Genomic DNA, 25,818 nt, shown 5'->3' with positions numbered 1-25,818 from the left:
GGAGCAGGGGTCAAAGTTCACATGTAAAACCATGAATTATAATGTGCCGCAGATGGCTTCATTCTGAATCCCAGGTGTTTGCTATTAACAATGGAAATGTCCTACTAAGGCCAGTTTTGATCATTTGCTCCTGGCCTGGTGCTTTTCTTCGCCTTCTGCAGCCCATCTGGTAGGCCCAATGGGTCAGCGTTTGGCCCTAATGCAGTCACTTTCCGTTCCTGGAGCTGACAGGAGGAATTCCTTTCGGTCACCCTGGGTTTCATTCTGGTGTGTGAGCCAGTGTTCTTAGGGTTGTGCCCTGTGCACCCGTGGGTGGGCGCAATGCAGACTCAGGTCCCCTTCCGCTCCCCCCTTCACACACACACACACACACACACACACACACACACCTCAGAGGAATCTCCCAGCACACACACACACACACACACACACACACACACACACACAAACCCACACACACACCTCTCAGAGGAATCTCCCAGCAGTCACATTGCCTTCCAGGTGGAAGACCCCTTCCTCTGCCCACAGCTTCTTGGGGCCAGAACAGGCTCACAACCTCCCGCAAGTGTGTGCTTTCTGGCCTGGGCTTGACCTCAGGTGTGCTGGATAATTCCCAAGACCTGGCCTTTGTTTCCCATTACGCCAAAGACATATAGGGAGGTGCTTGAAGGTATGCTTGGAGTAACATGCAGGATCTCAGGGTTTGCTCTGCCTCTACCTGACTTCAGGGAGCTCAGGCATCTGGACAGCTGCCCATCCATGGATGCTGATCCTCCTGGCTCAGTCATCTGTGCCAGGTCATGCCTGAGACTGCCCTAAGACTCCTACCCTGGGAGTAACTTCTGGAAGACACTCGTAGAGGCCTCCAGACTGCCGTGGAAGCAAGGTGGGTTGCAGGAGCAGAACATGAGACTTCAGGTCAGTGAGCTGTGTTTTGAGACCTGAGATGACTCTGCCGAGGTACATAAGCTCTTGGAGCCTCAGTAGCCCCATCCGCAAAATAGAAATGATGTAATCTGACTCATGGGAGTCCGGGTGAGTGAGAAGGCCCACGGAGCTCCCGGCCCACAGCAGGGGCTCGCTGACCAGTGCTAACTGCTATTAATAGCTATGCTCATTATCCCTGACATGCGGGGCAAGGAACGCCTGAAATGGGCCGGCCTCCCTGAGCTGCACCTCCATCCTGCCAGGCTGCCAGAGACCAGGCTGGTCCCAACAGCACCGCCTCCTTGCTTGCACCTTAATTCTGCACATGCTGATTGAGAGTTTTCAGTCCTGGGCACCACTGTGAGAAACCTCAAGATTTTCCTGAAGACGGCCTTAGAATTTTGGGTTTGAAACTTGACCACGTAATGGTGACCTCATGCACCCTCTCACTGTAAACAGGCCTCCGGCTTAACTAGGAAGAGACAATGATGATCACGTGGGGTTTGTTCTGGAGGGAGAAGGACTGAGTAGAAATCGGCTCTGAACTGTAAACTAAGGAGTTGTTTTTGAAGAAGGTCTTTGGGCTAGTTGTGGAGCGAATGACACAGAATGCATCATGAGATGATGTTCTCGGAGCACGAAGGCCAGGTCTGCTGTGTTTGGGGTCACACTCCAGCCTGATGACAGGGTTGGAGGACTGTGGGGAGGGTGCTCACGTGACCCGAGCTTCGGGAAAGACTCGCAGAGAGGTTCCGGGCTCTGCTGACAAGCGCCTCTGCGTGGCAGGTAAGAGGCATCCAAATGCGTTTTTATTTGTGTGGGTTGGTTGTGTCTGCTCCCCAGTCCCTGTTCTGGTCGAGCGAGAGAAAACCCGGCCCTTCCATTCTGGAACTGGGTCTTTTTGCTCCTTTCACACCATATATGTATTCAATTGAGGAATCGTACTTAACTGCCTGATCATCCCTTGGCCTCCTGAATCATTTTCCTCTCAAGCTGACAGGTACTTGTGGTTTTAAAGTCTAAAGATTGCTACGTTTGAGCCACAATTATGATGAATTCTGCATCCTATCGAAATGTTTCTAAGTCCTTGAATGTACAAGGCACTCGTAGTCAGTAATTTGAAGTAGCCAAAGCAGCAACTCTAAAAAGAAATACACAGCTTCTTCCTATGAATACTGACAACCAGCATCTCACGGTGCTTTGAAGTTAACTGGAGACTCACCCCATTTTTGTCGGAAGCTCACTGATCCCGACCCATTCTATAGATGTGAAAACTGAGGCTCGGTTTTAAAAATGTGGTCTTAGTTTTGATGGATGGGGTGCTCAGACTCTGTCTTCCACTTCCGATTCTTCTCCACCTGCTCTATGCAACATTCCCAGGTAAAGAGCACCCCCCATCCCCACCCTTCCCCAGGCCTGCTGAATCTGTCGCTTCTCCTGTCAGGAGGAACTAAAACTCCACTCTAGTCTGCAAAAAGAAATCCGCGGGAAGCACAATGTCGGCAACATATTTTCTGAAACTAGCTATGCCTTAATCATTTATCAGCTGTGGGAGAAGTGAGGTGGTGGTGGTGGTTTCTTCTTTTCCAGTGGATTTAAGTAAATCTGGAAGGCTTCCTATCCATCCCGGCTTCCTGCGATGCTGGCTTTTCCGGTCACATGGTTGTGTCAGCTCCAAGGTATTCTCAGCCGCTGTGCAGGCCACTTCCCCTCCTTCCTCGGGTCACTTCCATGTCTTTCCTGCAGTCAGCACACAGACTGATGTCAGCCCCGGAGCTCGGAGCTGGGAACCCAGACTCTGGGACCCAACTCACATTTATTGGAGGCGAGGGTGTCTTGGGAAACCTTGCACACGGTCACCTACCGTCCCCCTGAATCCAACCTGGTCACACCTGCTTTCCCTGGCTGCCTCGTTTCCAACAAGAACGGCCTTTGTCTCCAGATAATACCTGGAGAGCTTTTGCAAGGCAGATAACTCCCGACTTCTGTCAGGGCTGATAAATTGGCTTAGTATGGTTCACCCCAAGAATATAGCAGGGAAATGCACAATAGGCGCTGCAAGCGAAGAATTTTCTGACTGCAGATTTGTCAAGTAAAACTAACCCCTAATAATGTTTTACTTGGCAGCTTTGTGACAGCTAAAATACTAAGCCAGGGCTGCATTTACAGCGAGAAGCCGTAAGTGGCGTTCCTCTTTCGAAAAGTGGGTTTTGTGTTTTGTTTTTTTTCCCCACATTGCCCAGCTGTCTGTTTGTCCCCATTTTATTTCTGACCTTGCACTCTACATGGTGAATTTACCCCCAAGTATCCTTGGTAGTTAAAAACTAGAGGCAGAGGCAGATGTGTGTAAGAGAAGAGGTCACATCTGGGCAGGAGCCAGTCACTCCCGTGTGGCATCTCTCCGTGAGCAGAAAGCAGCACCGTTTCTGGATCCGAGGCAGAATCATTTGAAAGCATTCTTGTGTGGAGGGCAAGTATCTTGCAGACGGACTTCTTTTCTAAATAATGTTCCCATCTTACTGCTTTGCACCGGTCTCTCATTGCTATGTCAATTCAATTAGCGGCTGTCCTGACATATTTGGGATAATTTACGAGAAGTGTTAAAAAGCACATTGTGATGAGCCTCCCAAAAGCTCTGGAAAGAACTGAGGCTTGTCTTTTTAAACTACTGACCCTGGGGGCGCCTGGGTGGCTCAGTCGTTAAGCGTCTGCCTTCGGCTCAGGTCACAATCCCAGGGTCCTGGGATCGAGCCCCGCATCGGGCTCCCTGCTCCGCGGGGAGCCTGCTTCTCCCTCTCCCCCTACCCCTGCTTGTGTTCCCTCTCTCGCTGTGTCTCTCTCTGTCAAATAAATAAAATCTTTAAAACAAAAACAAAAACAAAAACTACTGACGCTGGGCTGTGGAAGATCTTCAACATTACAGGCAACTATGTGGCCCAATGCAGTGTTCTTTTCATCATTGTTACGGGCTACAGCTCTACCACGAGGCAGGAACAGAATGAATCAAAGGAAGGCAGAATCCCCATACAATGGAGTTGTTAGCAAGAGGAATGAACTTGCTTCAGAACAGAAACCTCATGTTTAACGACCAGAACCTTCTGTGGCACCTTAATTAGTATATAGTGTGATGATTAGTTGGTCATTCTGGTGTAACACTGAAAGATATTTGAAAATTTATTCATGATTTAAAGTTGGCTTTAAAAGATAGATACTCATGGGATTTTTAGCATCTGCCTATAATCACATAATGTTTTCAAAATGCTGTACATTGGGCTTTTTTTCCTTAGAAAATGGAACCACGGTGTAAAACAGAACTATTTCTAATTTGGGTGCGTGAAAGGTGACCTTTGATGCACCTAGATTGTATTTCTTATTTTCTGACCTAAGTAGGTGTGGGTTTGTCCCTATTACCTTTATGACCCCTGAGTTTTAAATCTAGGTCAGTTGTTCCCAAAACTTAATTTTAATAACTAGTGTCACAGCGTGGATGAACCTTGAAAACATTGCGCTAAATGAAAAAAGCCAGACATAAAAGGTCACTTAATGGAGGATTGCATTTCTATGAAATGTCCAGAACAGGCAAATCCAAAGAGAAAGCAGGTTAGTGGTTGACAGGAACTGTGGGGGCGAGGGAATGAAGAGTGACGGCTTAATGGGTATGGGGTTTGTTTGGGGGAGAGGGGTAAGGAAACTAAATGTTCTGGAATTACTAGTGGGGACAGTGGCACAACATTTCGAAGGTTCGAACAGCTACTACATTGCATGCTTTTAAATGGGTGACTTTGTTATGTGGATTGTACCTCCATTTTTTAAAAAAATCACCTGGAGGGCTTATTAAAACACAGGTTGCTGGGCCCTACCCCTGAATTTCTCTGACTCAGTAGGTCTGGGTGGGGCCTGGGCATTTGCATTTCCAGTAGGTTGCCAAGTGATGCTGATGCAGGGGGCACACTTTGAGAACTGCTGATCCAGGCATATGTTGGGCAATGCGAGGATGTGTTCTTCTTGTTTAAATCAGTGTGTCGAGAGTTTATTGATCACTGTCCGTGTTCTGGCAGTTTCCCCCAGGTAATGCAGTGTGCACTGACCTCAGTCATGAAGAAAATGGGGTTTTTAAATAACTGAACTTGGAATCAAATCCAGTGTCTCCCAACCCCTTACCATAAACTCTCAAACCAGTCCTTCATCTTGTTGGCAAAATCAGAATAGTAATACCTGTCTCACTGAATTGCTTTGAAGTTTTAAGTCTAAAAGCAAAAAAGTATAAAAAAAGAAATATTACTATGAGAAAGCACCCATCATGCCACCCAGTTAAAGAAGGTTCTCAATAGTTATTTTTTAAAATATATATGCATATGTTAACTAAATATAATTACATGCATTATAATTATAATTTTATTTTTATATAAATTCTGTTATATGGATAAGCACATATGGTATGTTTATTTTATGTATATGTAAATATGTGTCCATATTTTATTTCTATGGATGGAGAGGTGGTGTGGGGCATGAGTGTGTCCGGTAGTTGCCTTGGCAAAGGTCCTACAAGGGGACAGTGGGAAGGGTTCCAGCCATATTTGGGATCCTCCTCAGAGCTTTGAATATAATAGACTCTTGAAGACTCCTTCTTGAGTAAGTACGTGGGTAAGTGATTCCATGACAGAGTAGTGAACTCACTACCCATAAAGTTTTTTTTTTCTATGTTAATCACCATACATTACATCATTAGTTTTTGATGTAGTGTTCCATGATTCATTGTTTGCATATAACACCGAGTGCTCCGTGCAGAACGTGCCCTCTTTAATACCCATCACCAGGCCAACCCATCCCCCCAGCCCCCTCCCCTCTAGAACCCCCAGTTTGTTTTTCAGAGTCCATCATCTCTAATAGTTCGTCTCCCCCTCTGACTTACTCCCCTTCATTCTTCCCCTCCTGCTATCTTCTTTTTATTTTTTTAACATATAATGTATTATTTGTTTTAGAGGTACAGATCTGTGATTCAACAGTCTTGCACAATTCACAGCGCTCACCATAGCACATACCCTCCCCAATGTCTATCACCCAGCCACCCCATCCCTCCCACCCCAGCCCCACTCCAGCAACCCTCAGTGTGTTTCCTGAGATTAAGAATTCCTCATATCAGTGAGGTCATAGGATACATGTCTTTCTCTGATTGACTTATTTCACTCAGCATAACACCCTCCAGTTCCATCCACGTCGTTGCAAATGGCAAGATCTCATTCCTTTTGATGGCTGCATAATATTCCATTGTAAATATATACCACATCTTCTTTATCCATTCATCTGTCGATGGACATCTTGGCTCTTTCCACAGTTTGGCTATTGTGGACTTTGCTGCTATAAACATTGGGGTGCCTGTACCCCTTCGGATCCCTGCATTTCTATCTTTGGGGTAAATCCCCAGTAGTGCAATTGCTGGATCGTAGGGTAGCTCTATTTTCAACTGTTTGAGGAACCTCCGTAATGTTTTCCAGAGTGGCTGCACCAGCTTGCATTCCCACCAACAGTGTAGGAGGGTTCCCCTTTCTCCGCATCCCCGCCAACATCTGTCGTTTCCTGACTTGTTAATTTTAGCCATTCTGACTGGTGTGAGGTGGTATCTCACTGAGGTTTTGATTTGGATTTCCCTGATGCCAAGTGATGTTGAGCACTTTTTCATATGTCCGTTGGCCATTTGGATGTCTTCTTTGGAAAAATGTCTGTTCATGTCTCCTGCCCATTTCTTGATTGGATTGTTTGTTCCTTGGGTGTTGAGTTTCATAAGTTCTTTATAGATTTTGGATACTAGCCCTTTATCTGGTATGTCATTTGCAAATATCTTCTCCCATTCTGTCGGTTGTCTTTTGGTTTTGTGGACTGTTTCCTTTGCTATGCAAAAGCCCTTTATCTTGATGAAGTCCCAATAGTTCATTTTTGCCCTTGCTTCCCTTGCCTTTGACGATGTTTCTAGGAAGAAGTTGCTGCGGCTGAGGTCGAAGAGGGTGCTATCTGTGTTATCCTTTAGGATTTTGATGGACTCCTGTCTCACGTTTAGGTCTTTCAACCATTTGGAGTCTATTTTTGTGTGTGGTGTAAGGAAATGGTCCAGTTTCATTCTTCTGCATGGGGCTGTCCAATTTTCCCAACACCATTTGTTGAAGAGACTGTCTTTTTTCCATTGGACATTCTTTCCTGCTTTGTCAAAGATGAGTTGACCATAGCATTGAGGGTCCATTTCTGGGCTCTCTATTCTGTTCCATTGATCTATGTGTCTGTTTTTGTGCCAGTACCATGCTGTCTTGATGATGACAGCTTTGCAATAGAGCTGGAAGTCCGGAATTGTGATGCCGCCACCTTTGCTTTTCTTTTTCAACATTCCTCTAGCTATTCGGGGTCTTTTCTGGTTCCATACAAATTTTAGGATTATTTGTTCCATTTCTTTGAAAAAAGTGGATGGTATTTTGATGGGGATTGCATTGAATGTGTAGATGGCTCTAGGTAGCATTGACATCTTCACAATATTCTTCCAATCCATGAGCATGGAAAGTTTTTCCATTTCTTTGTGTCTTCCTCAATTTCTTTCATGAGTATTTTATAGTTTTCTGAGTACAGATCCTTGGCCTCTTTGGTTAGATTTATTCCTAGGTATCTTATGGTTTTGGGTGCAATTGTAAATGGGATCGACTGCTTAATTTCTCTCCTGTCTTGTTGGTTTATAGGAATGCCACTGATTTCTGTTCATTGATTTTATATCCTGCCACTTTACTGAATTTCTGTGTGAGTTCTAGCAGTTTTGGGGTGGAGTCTTTTGGGTTTTCCACATAAAGTATCATATCAACTGCAAATAGTGAGAGTTTGACTTCTTCTTTGCCGATTCAGATGACTTTTCTTTCTCTCTGTTGTCTGATTGCTGTGGCTAGGACTTCTAATGCTATGTTGGACAGCAGTGGTGATAGTGGACATCCCTGCCGTGTTCCTGACCTTAGGGGGAAAGCTCTCAGTTTTTCCCCATTGAGAATGATATTCGCTGTGGGTTTTTCATAGATGGCTTTTATGATATTGAGGTATGTACCCTCTATCCCTATATTCTGAAGAGTTTTGATCAAGAAAGGATGCTGTACTTTGTCAAATGCTTTTTCTGCATCTATTGAGAGGATCGTATGGTTCTTGTTCTTTCTTTTATTAATGTACTGTATCACATTGATTGATTTGCGGATGTGGAACCAACCATGCAGCCCAGGGATAAATCCCACTTGGTCATGGTGAATAATCCTTTTAATGTACTGTTGGACCCTATTGGCTAGTATTTTGGTGAGAATTTTTGCCTCCATGTTCATCAAGGATACTGGTCTGTAATTCTCCTTTTTGATGGGGTCTTTGCCTGGTTTGGGGATCAAGGTAATGGTGGCCTCATAAAACGAGTTTGGAAGTTTTCCTTCCATTTCTATTGTTTGGAACAGTTTCAGAAGAATAGGTATTAATTCTTCTTGAAATGTTTGGTAGAATTCCCCGGGGAAGCCATCTGGCCCTGGGCTTTTGTTTGTTGGGAGATTTTTGAAGACTGCATCAATTTCCTTAGTGGTGATAGGTCTGTTCAGGTTTTCTATTTCTTCCTGGTTTGGTTTTGGTAGTTGATACATCTCTAGGAATGCACCCATTTCTTCCAGGTTATCTAATTTGCTGGCATAGGGTTGCTCATAATATGTTCTTATAATTGTTTATATTTCTTTGGTGTTGGTTGTGATCGCTCCTCTTTCATTCGTGATTTTGTTGTTTTGGGTCATTTCTCTTTTCTTTTTGATAAGTCTGGCCAGGGGTTTATCAATCTTGTTAATTCTTACAAAGAACCAGCTCCTAGTTTCATTGATCTGTTCTACTGTTCTTTTGGTTTCTATTTCATTGATTTCTGCTCTGATCTTTATTATTTCTCTTCTCCTGCTGGGTTTAGGCTTTATTTGCTGTTCTTTGTCCGGCTCCTTTGGGTGTAGGGTTAGGTTGTATATTTGAGACCTTTCTTGTTTCTTGAGAAAGGCTTGTATTGCTATATACTTTCCTCTCAGGACTGCCTTTGCTGCATCCCAAAGGTTTTGAACAGTTGTGTTTTCATTTTCATTGGTTTCCATGAATTTTTTAAAATCTTCTTTAATTTCCTGGTTGACCCATTCATTCTTTAGTAGGTTGCTCTTTAGCCTCCATGTATTTGAGTTCTTTCCGACTTTCCTCTTGTGATGGAGTTCTGGTTTCAAAGCATTGTGGTCTGAAAATATGCAGGGAATAATCCCAATCTTTTGGTACCAGTTGAGACCTGATTTGTGACCTAGGATGTGATCTGTTTTGGAGAATGTACCATGGGCACTAGAGAAGAATGTGTATTCTGTTGCTTTGGGATGGAATGTCCTGAATATATCTGTGAAGTCCATTTGGCCAGTGTGTCATTTAAAGTCTTTATTTCCTTGTTGATCTTTTGCTTAGATGATCTGTCCATTTCAGTCAGGGGGGTGTTAAAATCCCCCACTATTATTGTATTGTTGTCAATGTGTTTCTTTCCTTTTGTTATTAATTGCCTTTTATAATTGGCTGCTCCCATGTCAGAGGCATAGATATTTACAATTGTTAGATCTTCCTGTTGGATAGACCCTTTAAGTAGGATATAGTGTCCTTCCTCATCTCTTATTACAGTCTTTGGTTTAAAATCTAATTTGTCTGGTATAAGGATTGCCACCCCAGTTTTCTTTTGGTGTCCATTAGCATGGTAAATGGTTTTCCACCCCCTCACTCTCAATCTGGGGGGTGTCTTTGGGTCTAAAATGAGTCTCTTGCAGACAGCATATCGATGGGTCTTGTTTTTTAATCCAATATGATAGCCTGTGTCTTTTGATTGGGGCATTGAGCCCATTTACATTCAGGGTAACTATTGAAAGGTATGAATTTAGTGCCATTGTATTGCCTGTAAGGTGACTGTGACTGTATATTGTCTGTGTTCCTTTCTGGTCTATGTTACTTTTAGGCTGTCTCTTTGCTAGAGGACCCCTTTCAATATTTTTTGTAGGGCTGGTTTCGTGTTTGCAAATTCCTTTAGTTTTTGTTTGTCCTGGAAGCTTTTTATCTCTCCTATTTTGAATGACAGCCTAGCTGGATATAGTATTCTTGGCTGCATATTTTTCTCATTTAGTGCTCTGAATATATCATGCCAGTCCTTTCTGGCCTGCCAGGTCTCTGTGGATAGGTCTGTTGCCAGTCTAATGTTTCTACCATTGTAGGTTATATATCTCTTCTCCCAAGCAACTTTCAGGATTTTCTCTTTGTCTCTGAGACTCATAAGTTTTACTATTAAATGTTGGGGTGTTGACCTATTTTTATTGATTTTTTGAGAGGGGTTCTCTGTGCCTCCTGGACTTTGATGCCTGTCTCCTTCCCCACATTAGGGAAGTTCTCTGTTATAATTTGCTCCAATATACCCTCTGCCCCTCTCTTTCTTCTTCTTCTGTGATCCCAATTATTCTAATGTTGTTTCGTCTTACGGTATCACTTATCTCTCGAATTCTGCCCTCGTGATCCAGTAGTTGTTTATCTCTATTTTCTCAGCTTCTTTATTTTCCATCATTTGGTCTTCTATATCACTAATTCTCTCTTCTGCCTCATTTTTCCTAGCAGTTAGTGCCCCCATTTTTGATTGCACCTCATTAATAGCCTTTTTGATTTTGACTTAGTTAGATTTTAGTTCTTTTATTTCTCCAGAAAGGGTTTCTCTAATAACTTCCATGCTTTTTTCAAGCCCAGATAGTATATTTAAAATCATCATTCTGAACTCTAGTTCCAACATCTTACTATTGTCCATATTGATTAGGTCCCTGGCAGTCGACACTGCCTCTTGTTCTTTTTGTTGAGGTGATTTTTTCCATCTTGTCATTTTGTCAAAAGGAGACTAGATGAATGAGAGAACAAAATGCTAACAGGGTAATATTGTCCTCAGAAAATATACTCTAAACAAATCAGAAAAAACCTGAAACCGGGGGAAAAGAAAGAAAGAAGAAAAAAAGATAAAAATAAATAAAAACAAAACAAAAAAACAGAATATGATCAAAATATGATCAGGCTGGTGCATAGATCAGTGCCACACACTAGATTTTGGGTGTATTTTGGTCTGTTAGAAGAAAGTGCCTCCCAAAATTTTAAAGAAAGAAAAACTTATATATGTACAAAAATAAGGGTTAATATGATGAAGGGATGGAATATGACTGTAAAGATGAAAATTATAAAACATTTTATAAAAGGAATTGATAAGAAGTTGGTTGAAAAAAGAAAAGAGGATTTAAAAATAAAAAGGGGGGCGGAGAGAATGTGATCAGGCAGGAGACCAGAACAAAACCATATACTAGAGATTTAGGGTATATTTTGATCTTTTAGAAGAAACTGTATCTTAAAATTTTAAAGAGAGAAATATATATATATATACACACCAAAAATAAGGGTAACTACTGTGAAGGGATAGAATATGGCTCTAAAAATGAAAAATAAAAAATATTTTTCAATAAAGGGACTGATAGGATGTTGGTTGAAAAGGGGAAAAAGAAAAATTCAAAAAAAAGTTTAAAAAATTAACTCTGAAAGACTAGAGAATCACGGGGAAAAAAAGCCATGAATTCTGTATGCAGTATTCCCCTAGCGCTGGAGTTCTCCCGTTCTCATTGATCAGTAAACTTGGTCTTGGCTTGCTGGCTGTTTGTGCTGATCTTCTGGGGGGGGGGGGGGGGCCTGTTGCCGTGGTTCCCAAATGTCTTTGCCAGAGGCGGAATTGCCCCGCCCTTGTCGGTCAGGGCTAAGTCATCTGTTCAGGTTTGCTCTCAGGAGGTTTTGTTCCCTGCAAGCTCTTGGTTCAGCTTTGGAGGACCAGGGCAAAAATGGTGGCTTTCCAATCTCCACCCGGAGGAGCTGAGAACTCGGGGCCCCGCTCTCAGTGCGCCCCCAGAGAAAAGCAGTCACTCCCGTGTCCCCGGTCTCCGGCCGCACTCCGTGCTCACCCGGCCTGTGACCGAGCGTTGCTATCTCTGGCACCCGACCCCGTGTGGAGTCTCCAAACCCAGCAGATCCCTGCGGTGCGCTTCCGCGCCGCTCCTCCCGGGGGAGGAAGGGGAGTCTGCCTGGCTCTGCCGCTTGTTGGGTCCCTGCTGGAGGAGCAGTGGCCCGACTGGGCCGTGGATCACAGTTTATGGCCACCCCCAGCTGAGAGCCCGCGCCTCGGCTCCGTCTCTGCAGCTGGCTTCCCCGCTCCGATACCCGGGAGCTCTGCCGCACTCAGGCACCCCCGGTCTTTCTGTGACCCTGGAGGGTCCTGAGACCACACTGTCCCGCGAGGGTTCCACCCCCCGCTTAGCCACTGGAGCGACGTCCCTCAGCGGAGCCGACTTCTAAAAGGTCCGATTTTGTGCTCCGCGGCTCTAGCACTTGCCAGAAGCGGCCGACGGAGGCCCCCTCCCCCGCCGTCTATCCTCCTGAATATCGCCTCGGATTCACTTCTCCGCACGTCCTACCTTTCAGGGAGTGGTCGCTTCTCTGTTCAGAGAGTTGTTGCTTTTTTCTTCAATCTCCTCTTGAGTTCGTAAGTTTTCAGAATGGTTCGATCCCTATTCAGCTGAATTCCTGGGACCAGACAAAATCCCGGTCTCCTCCTCCTCTGCCATCTTGCTCCGCCCCTACCCATAAGGTTTAATTCTGCTGTCATCCAAAGCTGAAAGGCAGAGTTGGTACCTAGGAGTGGGGTGATGAGTTTGGCTGTGCCAAGCATCCTCCTGGTGTCATTCTTTTACCTGTGACTGAATTGAAGAAATAGCCATCTTAATCTCTGTGCTGATTGATCCTGTCCATGGATTCTTGACACTGTCCTGGGGAGTAGCTTCTATACCTTGTTCATGGTCCATTGCACATTTTTCATGAAGATGAATGAACTGTTCTTTGACTCCTTAAGCCAAGACCTCAGTTGTTCACTAGGCATTGTGTAACCAGTGGCTATTTGGATGTCAAACGTTTTCAAATATGTGTCGATTAGGATTGTATTATAATTAGAGGAATCTAATGTTTGGTGCCATCAAATTCCCTTTGGAGATTTGAAATCATTTTACCTCACTAAATTCTGTTTATTGGATGAAGGGCTATTGGGTTAAATATAACTTTTAGATATTCTCTATTTGCTTGTCATTCAAAAATAGTTTGCTCAGGGCGCCTGGATGGCTCAGTCAGTTAAGCGTCCAACTCTTGGTTTCGGCTCAGGTCATGATCTCAGAGTCATGAGATTGAGCGTCATGTAGGGCTTAGTGCAGAGTCTGCTTCAAACTCTCTTTCTCCCTCTCCCTCAGCCCCTTCCCCCTGCGTGTGTACTCTCTCTCTCTCTCTCTCTCTCTCTCTCTCTCTCTCAAATCTTTTTTTTTTTTTAAGTTTGCTAAAAAGGGAGAAAATAATAAAGTTTGAAGTTCTTATGAAAAATGCCTTTAACCATTATCAGTACCTGGTCCATGCAGGGTAGAGCCCCCCCCACCACCACCACCACTTAATGCTACTCCTTAGTAGTCTTCTTGCCATCGGCATGAGCTCAGGTGGCCTAGGGGCCTTCTACTGAGCAAATTCATCTAGTCCAGTCACATCTCTCCATGTATCTTTACACCAGCTCTCCCCTGTTCCTGGAATATTCCTCCTCCAGATGTGCCCACAGCTTGGTCCCTCACACCCTTCTGGTGAGAGCCTCAAATGCCATCCCCACCCCTGGTGATGTCTTTCCCTAGCAGCCTTCCTAAAAATTCCGTTCTTCCCACACACAACCTCTCCTTCTTGCTTGTTTTATTTTTCTCTTTGACATTCCTTTCTAGCACCCTTTCTTGGCCCCCTTATGCATTACCTTCCTGCCCCACTGGAATGCAAGCTCCATGATGGTCAGGATTTTTCTATGTTTTGTTCATCCCCCTATTTCTAAGAGAAATTGAAATTTATTATTACAAGGATAACTCCAGACAGCATCTAGCACAGGCACACAAATGTGGTTTTGCCAACAAGGATCTCCTCTCCTCTCCCAAACACTCTCAAGTTTAAATCCTGGACTTAAACTGATCCCATTCACCTTATTACTATCGATCCCTTTTCTTTAATGTCATCTACCCAAAGCCCAATAGGTATTTGTTATTTTGCAAGGCAATGAGATGGGAGGACCTGTGTGAGTTGGGACTGGAGCTGGCATTTGCCCTCTGGCCTCTGGACATTAGTGGACATTCTCTGCCCCCTTGTGAAACAGATTGATTCATACCACTCTTTCCCTGGGCTTCTCTAAACTACTGTTATTCTTGCTCTAAGCCCTTCCTGAGATTTACAGGTGATCCTAGTGTCTTTTCTAATGAGCTGTTAAAACATTCTAGAAATCAGTTCCTTTCCAGAATGAACTGATGAGAATTCATCACAACACCTGGCTGCATGGCACATGAGAATAATGTTTGACCTCCTGGATCAGGCCCTGACATACCTAAGTGTCCTAGGACTCTCAGCGTTGAAGAAAGTCTGATCCTTGCCTTGATGAAACTTATTTCTTTGCAAAGGGAAGAAGTGCTCTCAAGTCCCTGTGTAATGTACCATTGCCTTTTCAATACAAAGCACTTCTAAACTGATAAAATTAGAATTTTCTTGTGATCATCATTTGAAGCTATTTTGATATCAAAATTGATATCAGCATCATTTTGATATCAAGAATAATCAATCTGTCTGCCAAGGAAAGTTAAGATTTTCAAAGGAACTTTGTGACAGCAGTAGAAATAAGTCCTGGTTTATTCTTGCCTTTCCATCCAAGAGCAAGATTTGCACTTATCAATTTATTTATAGATTAGAATTCTACTCCGGAGTTAATAGCCTGAGATTGATAGAAAACACTTGGTGAGGGGGGGAATAAGACAGTGTTACCAGTGTATTAGGAGGAAATTATCCTGATCTCGAAATATTGCCAAACTGTATCAAATGGTGGCCAGTCGGCCATCTTCAGGAAGATGCAATAGCTTGCATTGGTTTAGCCAGTTGATTAGGATCCAGTTATAATGTCATCCTAAACGTCTGCATGGAAAGAAGGTGTTTAGGCTTACTGGTCAGCAGGCCCCTGCTTCCTCACTAGGTAATAAAAGCTTCTGGGTTTCTGGCATGCTTGTCCCTTATAATCGTTGCTGTCTCAAGATAGGAGAAAATGCATTTGGAGAGAGAGTGAGATACCCCACGTGTGTTGGATAACACTAGCCGCTGTAGGTGTGTTTCCCTTCCATGTGACAGCCCGGAGCTCTAAGCTGCAGGTGGCTTCCCTCCCAGCACTGAGTCAGGACCAGGTGCCATGTCTGACTCCTTCCGCTCCTGGGACATTGGAATACCCTGAGCCCAGCTCGCAGCGGGAAAAGAAAGGACCTGAAGAAGAACACTCACTTAACTACCTTCAGCCAGAAGCACTCCCCATCACTTCACCTCTGCTCACGTTCCATTGCCAACAATTAGTCATAGAGCCACCCTGGAGTGAGGGAACGGGACAGCCCCTCTAGACCATGGAAGGGGGAACATGAACGTCCCAGGGGAGTTGGCCAGCTTTGCCACATCCCTCTGTAGTCTTGGGATTTGGGGGCAAGAACGGGACCTGCGTTTCTGGCCACCTCCATTATCTTACAGCTATGTTTTGGGAAGCAGTCATTTGCCCTTCGTAAACCCGCATGCCAGCATCAGCTGGCCCTGACCCATAGCAGGATGGTGTCCATGGAGCCATGGAATTGATAAACACAGGCTTTTGTACTCGTGTCTCCTTTGTACTTTCCAATACAGACATCGGTATGTGTTCATACTCTATGGAAGCTGCAGGTCCCAAGAATTCATTTTTCATTGTATCGTTTCATACAGAACCATTAATAGTTGTCCATAATGACATTCTGGCTAAATTTGTTGATTTGAAAACTGTCAAAAGATCATTTCTTTTTTGATAGAGCACCTCCTCCTTGGTAACATTGGCACTGTCCAGGAGCAGATCTCGGGAGGTAGCCGAACGTGCCTCGTTCTGTGCGAGGTCGTTAAGCCTTTGTTTATGGAGACTAACAGCGGACAGGTGGGCAGGTGTCGTCAGCAGGTGCCATGAACACCTGCCCATTCTGTGCCTTGACAACTGACTGGCCCAGCTCTTCCCCACAGGTTCCCATTCCCCATGGTGTTCAGCAGCTGTAGCAAGAAGGACCTGGAGGTCAGCCTGGAGAAGGGCGTGGGGATGTGCCTCTTTAACCTGCCGGAAGTGAAGCAGTCTTTCGGGGGCCAGAAGTGCGGGAATGGCTACGTGGAACAAGGAGAGGAGTGTGACTGTGGGGAGCCCGAGGTAAGAGACCCATCCCGGGACCATTGCCTCGCGGCCATGGCTAACAAAAGAGCATGCACATGGAAGAATGACACAGCAGAATGAAAGTGCTAGAAACTCAGGATGGAAAGTCCTAAACGGCCACCTTGAACAGCCGCACAAGCCAGGGTGGCCCTCTCGAACTGTAACGATGGCACAGAAGTCATAGCACTGGTTTGAAATGATAAGGGGTCTTCTCTATTGAAGGACACCATGTAGGGGAGGCGAGATGAGGACAGAAACAATAAAAAAAGCATTTAGCTCTGAGTGTAACAGAGAAGAAAGCTTTGGGATGCTAGCTTCAGATGGCTAATAAGCATCCTTTCTTTCTCTTTGTAAGGCGAGCAACCAGAGGGGAATTTGAATAAGCAACATTCATTTTGAACCAAGAGCTCCCGCCCACGTTGTGATTCTGCCTAATGCCACAGCCTCCTCTATATGCACAAGCCGAGGCTCCAGGCTTCTGCATCCTCGCTTGTTAGCAAAAGCAGGGAACAATTTTATCCAGCAAATGGCTTACTGAGCCCTGTTTCCCAGCCAATGTCAGGAAAATTTCTTGTTTCCGTAGGGCCCAAGATAAAGTTAATCAACGTAAAAATGATAGCAGCCAGTTTTTAATCTCTGAATTATCTTGAGAAGGAAAGAGAAAGACAGGACACAGTAAGACCTCCTGGTAAAAACAAGTGCCTCCTAGAAGCTTGGAGGGGGTTGTGTTTAATATAAATCAAAGCAAGCAGTTTGTATTGCAAGCCGTCTGCATGTGGGATTCCCTCCCTGAGAGCTGATGCAAGCTGGAATGGCAGACGGGTTCAAGACGGGCTTAGCTGGATGCACAGACAGGCTTGGAGAGGGCTTAGGAAGAGCATGTTTTGGAGAGCTGCTCTGAAAGGGGGTTCTGGGGTGGAAGGAAATGTGCAGAGACCCTGGGCTATCCCTCGGATTCCTGTGTTTATCAGACAGGCAACTGATTGTAGAATCTCCTTCATCTGCTTCATCTCCAAGACTCTGTGGTTTCCTATACCAGCAGGACCGATCTGGGGCTCAGTCTGGCCATTTCTGGAAGAATGTCGGGAGTGAATAAATACTAGGGGATGGGGCTTATAGGGGTGGTCCCATCAAATGTCTGTGTGCCCTTTCCAAACCCGGGATTCATCCTTGATAACAGCTCCGTCCAGAGCAGCAGAAATTGTGCTCACAACATGCTGAGGGTGATTGCTGTACGGGAGCAAATCCTCATGCATGGGGCTATAGAAACTCTTCTTAAGATTAGTGGAGGAAAACTTGAAACTGTCATGGGATGGGGTATTCAAAGGGGAAATTCCTTAGAGACTTTGTTAATTACTTGAAGAAAAACAAAATTAGTTTAAATTATCCCTAGTTCTCAGGAGAGGTCATGTGGCCTTAAAACGGTTTGTCTTTGATTTGAAGTCCTCATAATTCTTTATTTAATCTAAATAAATTTGACAGCTCTTCATAGAGTCATGAACTCTGAGGTTTAGAATGACCACCAGCAGTCACTTGCTCCATATTCCAGTACCACCATGGGCACTACTGCCACCCTCGCCATTACCACCCCCACCCCACCATTACCACCCCACCATTATCACCCTATCATAACCACTATCATCCTCATCACCACCATCCCTAATGCCATCATCACTGCCACCACTATCATCTCTACCACCATCATCACTGCCAGCACCACTATCCCAACCACCAGCATCACTGCCACCACCAGCACCCCACCACCACCATCCCTACCACCACTATCATCATTGCCACCACCACCATCCCACCACCATCATCACTACCATCACCACCCTTACTACCACCCACACCATCCCTTCCACCAGCACCCTGCTACCACCATCACATCAGCAAATGTTTGAGTGCTTGAAACTTGCTAGCCACTGATGTGATCCTCAGCTTCACCTCCATCGAGGAGGCATTCAGCTTTGGCTGGGTGCTTATTATCTCTCCAGGCAGGATACTGTATCGCAGGGCAGCACTGATTAAATCAAACCCCCTTCCTTATGAAGAACCCTATTTTGTCTGCACATAGTTCCCAGCTGTATATATCTGTGGTTAGGGTCCTTATTTCACAGATAATTTCTTGGTATTTGAAGAGAACTGTCATTCTCCTCATCCAAAGTCCTTTGGTTCAAGAAATCTTTCAAAGTCATGGGCAAGGTTTTTGCTTCAATTTGCAGTTCTTTAGTTTTTGCTTTTCAAACTGCATCTAACAATGTAACAACCCATATCCAGTTTCCAACTTGCTTTGACCAAGACTTTTAGTCAGACCTGGGCTCAGTTCACCTGGGCTCTCTACCCACCTTCCCAGTGCTCAGGCCCTGGAAATATTTGTTACATCTGTGCTTCATATTGGCCCACACCCACCCCCGTCCCCCAAAGAAGGACTGGGTGTATCACCACATCAGCGAGCAAATGGGATCAGAACCACTTCCCCAGCGTACAACTGAGCCCAGCTTCTGCCCTCTTGCTCCTGGATATAATCTACACTGTTTTCAAGAAGATGCACCTTAGACATCCCAGAGCACAGTGATGAAGAATGTGGGTCTACTGCCCACAACCCAAGAAGGACAGGGCTTTTGCAGCATTCTCTAATGGCTTCATTACTCTTTTTTCTTTGGAAACTTAGTGTTCATTGGCTCTGTTGAACTTTTCTATTGAGTACTAAAATAATAAATGTATCAGCAGATGAAGAATTTGTCTCTTCTGATAAATACAGTACTGCGGAAGAAATAGATCCTGGGCAGTTACGAAGGCAAGTGGCTGCTGAAGCCTTCCATACAGGGCATGGGATTTACATCCACCATAAGGATATCCTGACAACTCACTCATTCATCCCACTCACAGGGTTGGGAAAGCAGCCTTATCTCCTTGTTTAAAGTCAATAGAATGCCAGTAGCCTGCAAATATCTTTTAAACTTAGTTATCTTTCTCACATTATCAATCCCCTTTGAAGTCAAAGCCATTCTGCTTGGCTGCATTTCCATTTGAGCAGCTGCTTATATTGTTTGGTGATTTGGTCAGGGGTGGGGGGAGGTAGTTCTCCAAGAATCTTAGGACCCAGTTTTCAGAGAGCCGATTTAACTTAGTAGCTCAAGGAAATCTGTAATTTGGTTAGTGTGTCATTAGTAGAGCCATTTAGACCTTAATGAGCAGGATGACATTGCTGTATATTTGATGGTACTGGTCAGGAATGCAATCAATGGACTCCTTTGAAAACAAAAACAAAAACAAAAACAACAAAAAACCAAGTTCCTAAACTTTATAGGATTATAAGTCCATGAGTTAGAAACCATTACTGTCATGAAAGTTACAGCTATGACTTCTGGTTGGCACTTTTATCTTATTGTGTATATTATACACTCCGGATGTTTATAAAGTCCTTGAACAAATTTAAAATTTAATAACTTTGGTTGTATATAAAATAGGGGCAAATGGTAAACACCAAATGAGAGCATAATTCACAGTCTTACGCAGGGTACAGTTCAGAGATCTGGGATAGTCCTAAATCTTCTTGATTATCAACAAAATGCTATTAATTGCATTTATAATACTAATGATAAATTCATTTACAGAAGATGGTTTTCAGGAGTAAACGACTACATTCTTAAAATAGTACATGGTGGCGCAGATGGTTAAGCGTCTGCCTTCAGCGCAGGTCATGATCCCAGGGTCCTGGGATCGAGCCCCGCATCGGGCTCCTGGCTCAGCAAGGAGCCTGCTTCTCCCTCTCCCTCTGCCTCTCTCCCTGCTCATGCTTTCTCTTCTCTCTCTCTGTATCTCTGTGTCTCAAATGAATAAATAAAATCCTTTAAAAATAAAATAAAAAAAATAGTACATGGTTGGCTTCACTAGCTAATAGTATATACATTCTTCTGCTTGTGTCATATACTAAATAAAGGACATTTATAAATTAACACTAAAGACCCTATGAACTCTTCCTTCTGATAATTCAGTTTCTTCTAAAATGTGTAAACTCCAAGTTATTGGGATGTTTTAAAGTACAAGGACTTCATGAATACACTAGATAATATGTGTAGACCTTTTGTAGACAGCTAAGCAAAGATGTCCATCCCCTATAGGGTTTTTTGTTAGAAAAAAGCAGGTACTTGTAAAGCACAGCTTAAGAAAGGAGGTAATTTTCTCTCATTTCAGAGGGAATAATGCATCTAATATTTGATCTGTTTAAATCCCTTGCGAATCAGTGGGCACAGCCTACAGACCTTCCAGTGATCTTGGTCCTTGTACTGTGCATTTCAGACCTGACAGGTGCCTTGTCAGGTGAGGCAGCCCACCTGTGCTAGCAGGAGTCTTGGCCACACCATTTGGTAGGATTGCAGGGAACTGTGATCCAAACACACTGATTGGACTTCATTTCCTGCCGGCATGCTCCAGGTGAAAAGGGGTCGGTATTTGAAGAGTTACGGTGGTATGCATCTCTGTATATAAGTAAGTTCAAAGATCCTGATACGGTTCACAGCAATAAGCCCCGCATGCATCCAAGAGCTCCCTACAGAGCCCCAGCCACAGCCCACTTGGTTGGATTCAGTAGCCAGCCTTCTTGCACAGGCTCCCTGGCCCTTCACAAAAGGCACTGAGGGCTACTGACTCTTTCCAGGGACTCACCCCATCAGTTCATAAGCACTCACCAGAGGCTTAGGTTTCTTACAGATGAAGATACTCTCAGTCAGGCTGGTTTGCAGCTCAAGGGCCAGGCCCTCTGGTTCTTCCTTCCCTTGACGGTCCCTGCCTTCCATGAGCAGTTGCCCCCTACGACCTACGACCGTGTCCCACGAACCCCCCTCCCCTCTGCAGGAATGTATGAATCTCTGCTGCAACGCCACCACGTGCACGCTGAAGCCAGACGCTGTGTGCGCGCACGGGCTGTGCTGTGAAGACTGCCAGGTGAGTTCTCTTGGCCCCATGGCCACCCCCTGGTTCAGCGGGTTCCACTCTGAGGCCGGACACGTGACACCTGTGCTGTGAAAACTATAACCCCTTACAGCACAAGTCAGTGTCCCCCACTGCCTGATCTTACTGTCACCCGATCTTCGTGAGAAATGCACACTTCAGTGCTGAGTCATCTGTGGTAAGTACTTTATTTGTGGGTTGAAAGCAACTGTGCCAAAAATCTCCAGCTCAGTGTTAAATATGCCCGTTGTGCCATTGGAGGTGCTTGACATCCCCTCACCCTAATGGGAACACGTGGAGAGCTGGGAGCATCTGCCCACTGGGCTAAGAAGCCATGTGGGCTGTTCCAGGGGTCTTAGGTCAACATCTCCATCTTGACGTCTTCCTAGCACAAGGTGCTGGCCAGCCCGGCCCACCGCGGCACTTTCCTGCCTTGCCTGTCCTTGCTGCCATGACTGGGTTTACTTTGGCCATTGCAGTGTCGGTCTCATTATTCAGAGCTGAGATCTGACTAGAAGCCTGAGCTTTTGATGCAAAGATTCCAAGGGTAGACTTTATTTCTTTTTTAATTAAGCAATTGATTTTGGCCTTCTGCTGGCAGGAAACTCCCTCTTAGCTCCCCCATGAGAGCCCAGTGATTCAGAAGTGCATTGCACCATCTTACATCCGGCTTGAAATATCCCTCCTGCCCTTTTAACTTGTGACTAACTTCTGGGGGATTGTTCAAGGAAGCTGACACCCCTGGCACATGGCTGCTGGTGGGGGAGAGTGTTGGGGACAAGGGGGGGAAGGAGGGCCGCTGACTGTGTGGCCTCTGACCAGCCACTCTGAGCCTTCGTGTCTTCAACCATGAAATGATGAGGCGCTGGCCAGTGGTTCTGAGCATCTTTCGTTGCTCCCTTGCTTCGCCTCTTCTCTCCTCCTCCCCATGAAGTCCTGCAGACAGGTTTCCAACTCCATGATTTGATGACAAAGTGAAATATTATTGTGACCAGGCCCTTGGGATGATTTTTGTCATCTGGGCCACAGCGGTAACACCGTTAAGTGCACACGTCGTCATAAAACACGTGACAGTGTTGGCCACCGGAGATCTTCTTCAGAATGAAGGAGCCCGTCAGCCAGCACTCCCTTCCCACTCCTCCTCTGAGGAGACAGGTGCCAGCCGTCAGCTCGTCTGCTCAGCAGAAAATCCTAGTGTTGCATGAAATGAAAAAGCAGCTCTTGATTGCACCCCCATAGTGGAAAGGTGAACCCCAGAGCCCAGAGCAAGATTCTGTTTGACTCTCTGTGTGTCTCTTGCTTTGGAATCCTTGCCCTTTTATGTGGGGCTTCCTGAGGGTGGCCTTGCTCTGTTCTGCCCCTGGGGTGCTGCTGGGAAGCGGCTCCCCCTCTCCTGCAGCACACAACCTATAAACAGCCTCTTCTTCCAGCTGAAACCTGCAGGGACAGCGTGCAGGGACTCCAGCAATTCCTGTGACCTCCCAGAGTTCTGCACGGGAGCCAGCCCACGCTGCCCCGCCAACGTGTACCTGCACGACGGGCACCCGTGTCAGGGGGTGGACGGCTACTGCCACAGCGGCATCTGTCAGACCCACGAGCAGCAGTGTGTCACACTCTGGGGACCAGGTAGGCGGCTGCCACCAGTGGGCGCGTGGCACTGGGGCTGGGGAGCTCGCTCGCTCTCCAGAAGCATGACTGCTGCAGTGCACCATCTACAAAGCTTCCCTCCACTCAGCTACAGAGAGTGGCTTCCTGGTAGGTCTGGGGCCACGCCGGGCACTAGGCAGGCGAAAACGGGTGCTGCCCAGAGCCTGTCCTGAGGCCTCAATGCGGTCCAGTGAGGAGAGGGTCCAGTGCGTGAGCACCTATCGTGTGCCCAAGGGAGTGACGGGGAAGAATCAGCCATGAGCCCTGGTCTCAGATAGCTTCACAGGTAGTCGGGCAGACGGACAGAACCTTCCATCCGCTCTGATTATGTGTAAGTGCTTCTTGGTGCTCAAACAAGGACCCCAACCAAAGGCTGGCGATGCCAAAGAGAAAGTCGCTGCGGACTTCATGCATGAGTAGTCTGTGACCAGGAAGGACAGGGAGGGGTTGCTCCTGACACAAGGAGCAGCAAGCTGGCCCTCGGATGGGAAGGTGCAGGGAAGGCACTGCTGGGATGGGCGGCCTGGATACCAGAGCTCAGAGGAAGAACGCGGACACGGGTGTTGAAGAGCCTTGAAAGCCATTTTGGTTCTAAAAGCAGAGGGATGGACTTGTGTGTTCCAAAAAAGGTGCCCAGATGGGCAGTTAGTCAGGAAGCAGCTGCTGGGGTCATTAGAGGCTGTCCCCTCGCTGCTTCCTGGGTAGGGGATGCTGGGCCAGATGCTCAGTATGACTTGTCCCTTCTAATTCCCAACCTTAGAGATAGGGACAATGACTACAGTTTAGAGGAAGTGAAGCTCAAATTCAGAGACTGGAAGTCAGTCTCATGAGGTTGTGAGGCTGGGATTTGAACCCAGGCCAGTTGGCCCAAAGGCAGGGTGATATAACACAGGCTGGGCAGTCACACCAAAGAGCCAGGTCTAGAGCAAAGTTCCACAGAAGCGCCACAGTCAAACGGATGCTTGGATGCAAAAGAGGGAATAATCGGTCCTCTAGGCATGTCTCTCCTCTTTTGACCCATCTTCTGGGGCCAAAGGTCCAGGGCCCTGGGGAACAGCCAGGGCCCAGTGGATTCCCCACCCCAGGGTTTGCTGCCTCTTTCCAGCTCCAGGATTCCAGCAATAAATCCCACGGAGAGCACTTTCTAAGAGTGCGGTCCCCACCCTGTCTTGTCATTCTCCCTCCTCCCACTGCCTTTCAGAGGTGACCTCAGGGCTGGCCAGGGACACCAGCTATGGCAAGGCCACTGTGGTCAGCCAAGCAGAGAGCCAGGCAAGCTCCAGGGGGAGGGAAATCCGATATGGGCCTTTGTCAGACTTTCATTGTGAGGTTTTGGTTTCAGTGTGATGTGGAAGTGGTGAGCAAGCAGGGAGAGCAGGGACAGACGTTTCTGAGGGTCGGGTCCTGCCATGGAGCCCACTGCCCCACCAGCCAAAGGTGCCCCTCTGTACTCGGACCTCCCTACGGGGCAAGAAGGAGCGGCACGAATGCAGCAACAAGGGGCTGATGCAGCCTGTTCTTAGTATCTGTGAGTGCTCCCACTGCTCCTCGGGCTTTGTGAATCCACTTGGGCACAGAAGGAGGAGGCCTGTGGCATCTGGGGCCTTGTGCTTCATCTCGGGACCCTGACCAGCCCTCCGTGCTGGCCTCCTCACCGCTGGGCCATGGCGCCCTCGGGCCAGGGTAGGGTCTCTCGATCTCACACCGGGTGACTGCCTTGCGATGACAAGCACAAAGAAGGCACTCACTATACACGTGTCAGGTGGTTGGATGGGCTCTGAATGGTTTCGTGACTTCAGACACCTTTTAGCCAAGTGAGGTCACTTTGGGACAGTGGCAATTGCTGCAGGCCAAATCCTTGTGGCCTAAAGCATCCCTAGTGGCCATTCCTTCCCAGCCTTTCTCCGGACTCAGTAATCTCCCCCTTCTTGAGTTACAGGGGCTGTTATAATGTTCCCTTCCAAAAAAGCATTCTGTGGCCAGAGCACACACAGCACTTGGAGCTTTTGGAGTAAAATGTGCTCTTTGGTGCCCTGCTATATTACAGCGTCTGGCCCCATTTCCAAAGTGAGGTCAGATGGAACTCCACGGCTCTCTCTGAGCCACCACCACTGTGTGACTCAGCTGGCTGCACGCCTCAGATTCTTGGTGACCAAGGCTGGTATTTATTGTCTCATCAGATGAGTCCTTCTCAAGCTGCCTGACCAGAAAGAGAGAGAGAGAGAGCGAGCACGCCAGACAGGCAGGCAAACTGACAACCTGACTCATGCCCTGAGCTTTTCAAAAGTAAGAGCAGTAGGAAGTTACCTGCATCCCGGTGGCTGACAGTGAGGCTGGAGGCCTGACTGCCTGGGGGCCGGCGCCCCTGCTGAGGAGGGCTGCTGCTGTGGAGCTCCCAGCCTGCCTCTTCTCTCCCGGCCCTCCCCCTGAGGACTGAGGAGGCCTTTGCCCGGGCCGTGGTACATTTGCTGTGAGAGGGTCACAGCCTGCGGACTAAGCCTCCCTGGCGTCAGGGGTGCTCAGAGTTCCTGGAAGTGACAAGCCTGCGGACTAAGCCTCCCTGGCGTCAGGGGTGCTCAGAGTTCCTGGAAGTGACAAGCTCGGGGGGACCCACCTCAGGCTTGTGACTTCCCAGGGCTCGGTGCACTTCAGCCAATCCTTTCTCGGTCCTTCCGATCGCCGTGCAGACTTCCTCGGGGCGAGGGGGGTGGGGCGGGTAGAGCTAGCCATGGCCTCCACATCTCCTCAGAAGGGCCTTTGCCCACCTCCTCCGTGAATGCAGTATGCTCCTTTCCTTCCATGTCGGAGCAACTGCCCTACTGTCTAGGTCAAGGGTACTGTACGAGTTTTCTGGGGCTGCTAACGAATCCCCACAGACGTAGTGGCTTATGACAACACAAATTTGTCATCTTACAGTTCTG

The 25,818-nt window shown here is 46.5% G+C and overlaps 1 protein-coding gene across 6 annotated transcripts in view; it reads left to right on the top strand.

The window, feature by feature from the left end:
• ADAM12 (ADAM metallopeptidase domain 12) overlaps positions 1-25,818 on the top strand; it is a 357,064-nt gene that overhangs the window by 275,467 nt on the left and 55,779 nt on the right. For all 6 annotated transcript variants that reach the window (XM_027596330.2, XM_027596333.2, XM_027596331.2 and 3 more), the window contains 3 exons: positions 16,114-16,291; positions 21,155-21,244; positions 22,681-22,876. In XM_027596330.2, coding sequence (XP_027452131.2) covers positions 16,114-16,291; positions 21,155-21,244; positions 22,681-22,876 — 464 coding nt within the window. The remainder of the gene's footprint in view (positions 1-16,113; positions 16,292-21,154; positions 21,245-22,680; positions 22,877-25,818) is intronic.

Source organism: Zalophus californianus, chromosome 15 (assembly GCF_009762305.2).
Source record: "Zalophus californianus isolate mZalCal1 chromosome 15, mZalCal1.pri.v2, whole genome shotgun sequence".
In the NCBI taxonomy this organism is placed as follows: domain Eukaryota; kingdom Metazoa; phylum Chordata; class Mammalia; order Carnivora; family Otariidae; genus Zalophus; species Zalophus californianus.
The sequence above is the reverse complement of the archived record's forward strand: the minus strand, read 5'-3'. Positions and strand labels throughout refer to the sequence as shown.